The 5,486-nt window shown below is 43.6% G+C and overlaps 1 protein-coding gene across 2 annotated transcripts; it reads left to right on the forward strand.

The window, feature by feature from the left end:
* The first annotated feature begins 592 nt into the window (after positions 1-592).
* Positions 593-2,369, forward strand: LOC103711846 (acid phosphatase 1). Of its 2 annotated transcripts, none has more exons than XM_039114982.1 (3): positions 593-1,104; positions 1,425-1,652; positions 2,017-2,369. In XM_039114982.1, exons 1-3 carry the CDS (start codon positions 710-712, stop codon positions 2,192-2,194), a joined length of 801 nt encoding a protein of 266 aa, XP_038970910.1. In that variant the 5' UTR covers positions 593-709; the 3' UTR covers positions 2,195-2,369. The 2 variants fall into 2 exon arrangements, with proteins under 2 accessions (XP_038970910.1, XP_008796365.2); XM_008798143.2 differs by having other exon boundaries at positions 600-1,104; positions 1,443-1,652.
* Positions 2,370-5,486: the final 3,117 nt, after the last annotated feature.

Genomic DNA, 5,486 nt, shown 5'->3' on the forward strand with positions numbered 1-5,486 from the left:
TAAAATAGATTATCACTTGAAAGTAGAAGCGATAATTGTCATCACGCTGGTACTAAGTATTCCATTCTAACACTGCATAAAAAATATTTGGAATACGGAAGCAGCGAGAGCTGCCCACTTTCTTGATGGACCGTGCGATGCCTGTGTCCTACAACAACCACGCAGTTCTTATGACCTTCCACCTTTCACATTGCTGTCTCCTGTACAATAAATCTGTCTCTGATTTCCAAGAGTTGAAACATGGGCAATGAGTGATTGTATTTCATTACCACTAAAGTAACTGAAGTCCACTTGATAAATATTTTCCTAAAAGTGGTCTACTAATTAATTCTTTCAAGGAAAAATTCTGTTTAATATTTCATAATGTTGGATGATGCTGAATCAAAGATGACTTCTGATTACCCATTCTTCACCAAAAATGATGTTCAGAAGAACTAAGCTCAAAATAATAATATAGATTTATCGTGATCTATTCGGATCTAACCCAATAAAAAAAGGAAAAAAAGCAAGAAAAGACTGGCCCCATCCATTCCCGACATGCCAACCATGACTTGAAGACAGCATTGGAGAGGATCCAAGTCCAATCCAATCTTAAATACGGCCACCGCCGCTACCTCCCCAAAGCCCATAACTTCGTCTTCCACATCCCAGCTCTCATAGCCATACCCTTGTTTGAAGAGAGAGAGAGAGAGAGAGAGAGAGAGAGGGAATGGAGAAAAGGAGAGCAGAAACCCTCCTACTCTTCTTTATCTTCTCCATAGCCGTTGTGGCCGGGGACTGGAACATCCTCAGCTACATGGCCAAGAAAAGAGATCATCATCAAGTGGGAATCAGCCTAAAAAACTACTGCGAGAGCTGGCGGATGAATGCGGAGCTGAACAACATTCGGTGTTTCGACGTGGTGCCTGGCGAGTGCGTCGGCTACATCGGCAAGTACATGACCTCCACGCAGTACAAGGTGGACGTGCAGCGGGCTGCCGAGGAGGCCACACTCTTCCTCACAAACAGCTTTCTTCTGGGTGGCGATGGCAAGGATGCCTGGGTCTTCGACATTGATGACACCCTCCTCTCCACTGTGCCATACTTCAAGAAGCACCAATTTGGGTAGACTATTTGTTGCTCCCTCCCTCCCTCTGTCTCTATGTGTGTGTGTTTGTGCCTCTGTAAAATGTTTAAGTCTTGATTTGTCTGAGATTTAGGTGCAACATAGTTGCACTCATTTTGAGATGACAAGGTTGTGATCCTTGGCATGTGCCCTCTAAATCTCAGGTACCAACTATTGGTAGTTATTCTTAGTTTTACTAGGAATATGCTGGCTATCAGCAATCCCACTTGCACGCCCTGTTCGTATGTGATGATGATTAGATGCTACTAATGCTAGTTTTTGATGTTCATGGAGTCGTGTAAATGTCATTGTGTGGAAGGGCTGTTTTGCGGTGCAGGGGAGCTACGACAAACAGAACTTCCATGGAGCAATGGATGGAGGAGCGGAGTGCGCCTGCCGTGAAGCATATGCTGAATCTATACCATGAGATCAGAGCACGAGGTTTGAAGGTCTTCCTCATTTCTTCCAGACGGGAGCATCTGAGGGACGCCACCATCGACAACCTTGTCAAGGTTGGGTACCTCGGTTGGGCCGAGTTGATCTTAAGGTTTGTAGTTCCTATCTCCTACAATCTTCATATTTTGATGCCGTATGTTCTGATTTCTTCTTTACTTAGTTTTCAGTCATGCTTCAGCACTAAGAGCTAGAGGGCAAAAAAAAAAAATGTTTAATTACGAGAAGTTACAATGATGATACATCATAGGATTGATGTCATATTGGAAGGCCCCATCAAGCCCATCCATTTGTGGATCATGGATACATTCATGACCAATTTTTCCATATAGTTTCCGGGTTAAATACAAACTTTTGAGCTCCTCGACTCTGTTCTCGGAGCCAGCGAACATCTTTTATTCTATTTATTACGGTCGTCGAATCTGCAACTAGTGACCGTCATTTTTTATATGATTCAGGTGCTCAGAAGACAGCTACGATGCGGTAGCGAGTTATAAGGCCGAGCAAATGCGAAGGTTGATGGACCAAGGCTACCGCTTGTGGGGGATTATGGGAGACCAATGGAGCAGTCTTGTAGGCCACCCCAGTGCCGAGAGAACATTCAAACTCCCAAATCCCATGTACTACGACGCTTGAGATTTCTTTCTTTCTTTCTTTCTTTCTTTCCTTCTTTCTTTTGGATTTTCCCTCTTCCCATTCCATGAATAAATAATCCGCCCCTTCAGCAATATATGATGGATGAAAGATTAATCTTACCTTTGTATTGGCCTTGCTACAAGTAATCTACTTCAGAGACTTTGGAAGCCCTTCACATCACTCCTCTCTTGAAATACACACTCAACATACGCTTGCACAAGAAAGTACCATGCTGCAGAAAACTTCTCACGCATATACACCATATGTTAGATCAAAAAACAAGTTGAAATAGCTTACAACTACAAACAAATAACCATGAAGAGAGAGTGCATCAAGTGGACTTGCATCTACTCTTGACTTTTTCACAACTCTCTGTAGTCTAGCACAGTAGTCAAACAAGCTTCCATCAAAACAACGCCTGGTGGTTTCTTTAGACAGGAAACCCTCCTCATCACTTGCATCTACTATTGGCCAGTTTCCTGCATTCAGTTTATCCTGAATTAATTACAATCACATTTCAAAAGGCTTGTAGACAATGAGAATGATGGTCATAATAGGACCATATGCAAGTGAGTGACTTTGCATAATCTTTGTCCCCAGAGGAAAAGGTGAAAGTGGAACACATTGTTATCTAATTATTCATAACTCAGATAATGTCAAACTAGCAGTATTGGAGCTTCTTTTTGAAACTAATTATGTGTAAAAATATTTGACATGTTAAATTATCTGTTCATTCTCAAAGATTATGAGGAGAAGTTGGGTGAGCTGATTTAGATCCATTATGCCAGAAATTTTAACCAATGAATTAGGAAAATTTACATTTTTTTCCTCTCTTTTCAAGGCCACAATATAAGCAAATATACAGGAATCTTTAAGGGTTATAGCTTATCCGGCTCTGTTTATGCAAATTTACTGAGTACATTCTCAAGGTCGAACCGAACAAACCTAAAGGCACCAAAGATCAAGTAAGATTCCAAGTGATTAAGAAATGTTTAATTCCAAGTGAATATATTCTCGCCGGATTTTGGTTGGCACACATATTAACTTTCACACGTGAGAGATCTTGGTCGGTGGCTCAGAAGTTTTGATTGTTTTACCACAAGCAATGCTGCTGCTGCTGCTCTCTGGCTCAGATGATGATGATTCTTATTGTCCAATTAATGTACTATTTGATGGATTCTATCGACAATTTCCACATTTGAAGGTAGGATACCTGACGATGTCTTTTCTGAGAGAATAGTTCCTTCCGATATCCTTCCTGTTTCACCATAAAACGATAGTGTACTTCTGAATCTTAGCAATGGGGGATGTTTCGCATTATATGTCTGCATCTATCCCTGCAAGTTCATTAGCTCGATTTCTCGGGATAGAATGATATAATTCATTTCATTAATTCATATAATGTTCATATCAAAATTTATTCTGATGTATAGAAACCTTGCTCATAAAACGCTGTCATAAAGATAAATAATATAAGGAATATGGAATTAATTCTAGAGAGGAATTAGAAGGACAAAGACAAGGACGGTTGGCACAAATACGTTTATTTGAATAAGTCCCTGTGCTAGACTGCAAATTATTGTGAATCATTTTTGGTTTGCACCAACTCAAATTCTGCATATGATCAGCGCATTAGGTAGCTACAATTGCATCACCTGAATAAGTCTCCCATTGATAGATGATGCCATCACCATGCCAATCAAAGAAGACAGCATGTCGCTGAAGAACACTCATTTGGCAGTGGTCATGGTCCCTCGAGCCCTCGGTGTTGGTTGCGTCGGGCGCCGCCGAGGCTCTTGGCACGTCTGCAGAACAATAAGAGCATGGATTACTTCATTTATTTTGTGTTCTCTGCAAATAAATTCTCCTTCAGTCCATGGTTGGAGGTTTTAGGGTTCCCGTTGGAAGCTCAAATTCATCACTCAGCTAGGTTAACTGGAGTGTCGATATGAAAACATTTGAAAAAATAATACTTTCATGCTCTGCCTAAGAATTGCTCCGATTCCCAAATGCAAGGGACCAAATTGGAGCATGCTTGGTGGAACCTTCTATCATGGGTGTTGTAAGGACCTGAAATTTGGGCCCATTCTTGGGCCCAATGAACTGAAGTCGGCAATGGATGCCGACTTCAGTCTGTTCATCGTGGTCTTCCCACGATGAACACGCCGGCCGAACGGCCCGCGTGATCTCCGCAAGCCCCCCCCTCTTCCCTCTCCCCCTCTCTCCCTCTCTCTCTCTCTCTCTCTCCCTTTCTCTTTTCTCTGAGAGCCCATCCCTTCCTCTTCATTTTTCCCTCTTCTAGAGATGGTCGCCGGAGCCGTAGGCGTCGCCGGAGCCGCCATCGTCGCCGGGGAACCACTCATCGACGACCGGAGGTGAGCAAGACAACATAGATCTATTTTTTTGGATTTAAGGGCGAGAGAAACGATGGGGAATCAGTAGGTTTTATTTCCCCTATTTCGGGGAATTTCCTTTGTGAGATTTGGCCGGCCGACGGCGGCCGGCCGGGGTCAATCCGGCCGAAACGAGTTCGGCCGGAGATGGGTGAACGGGGGCCGGGCTTCCAGCCCCGGTCTCCCTCTCTTTCCTCCTTTTTCTTCCTCTCCTTCTCCTCTCTTTCTTCTCTTCATCTCCTTCCGCCGCCTGTGACAGCAGAGTGGCCGGCGGCGGCTGGCCGAGCGCCGCCGCCGAGGACCACGGTCGACCGCCGAGGGCCGACCGGAGCCACCAGCCACCCCCCCTTTTTCTTTCTTCTTCTTCTTCTCCTTCTTCTTCCTCTTCTCCTTCTTTTTCTTCTTCTTCTTCTTCTTCCGGCTGGGTGTTTTTCCTTGCATCGATTTCCGTGCTTGATTTGTGAACCAGATCTTGGACCGGGTTCAAACTATGAACCGGTTTCACCTATGCTGTGAATAGGGTTTGATCCGAGTTGGAGTGAATGGGTTTTGGTTAGGGTCTGAACCTGAGTCAGGAATTTGGGTTAGCCTGGTGTGAGTATAAACTGATTCATCAGGATTTGATCTAATCTGGTCTGATCAAATCTGGTTTGGGTTGGGTTGGGGAATCTGTGTTGGGCTGAGTTGAACCTCATTGGATCTGTGGGCTGGTTTGGTTTAGGCCCGAGATCTGATTTGGACCTGTAATCTGGTTTGGTTCATTTGGGCCTAATCTGTGTTGGGCCACAATGGGTTTGGGTCTAAAGAATTCTGATTTTTGGGATCTAGTTTACTTATTCTTGGATCTATGAACTTAGGAGTTTAGGGGATTGGAATTAGTTTAAATTATGTTTCTTAAT

This window comes from Phoenix dactylifera, chromosome 17 (assembly GCF_009389715.1).
Source record: "Phoenix dactylifera cultivar Barhee BC4 chromosome 17, palm_55x_up_171113_PBpolish2nd_filt_p, whole genome shotgun sequence".
NCBI lineage: Eukaryota > Viridiplantae > Streptophyta > Magnoliopsida > Arecales > Arecaceae > Phoenix > Phoenix dactylifera.

What these genes read in the sequence shown, in the direction of transcription:
- LOC103711846 (XM_039114982.1), top strand. Translation starts at nt 710, where the DNA reads ATGGAGAAAAGGAGAGCAGAAACCCTCCTACTCTTCTTTATCTTCTCC. An exon ending in TTCAAGAAGCACCAATTTGG is followed by an intron (nt 1,105 to 1,424) that starts GTAGACTATTTG and finishes ATTGTGTGGAAG; the next exon opens with GGCTGTTTTGCGGTGCAGGG. An exon ending in TGGGCCGAGTTGATCTTAAG is followed by an intron (nt 1,653 to 2,016) that starts GTTTGTAGTTCC and finishes TATATGATTCAG; the next exon opens with GTGCTCAGAAGACAGCTACG.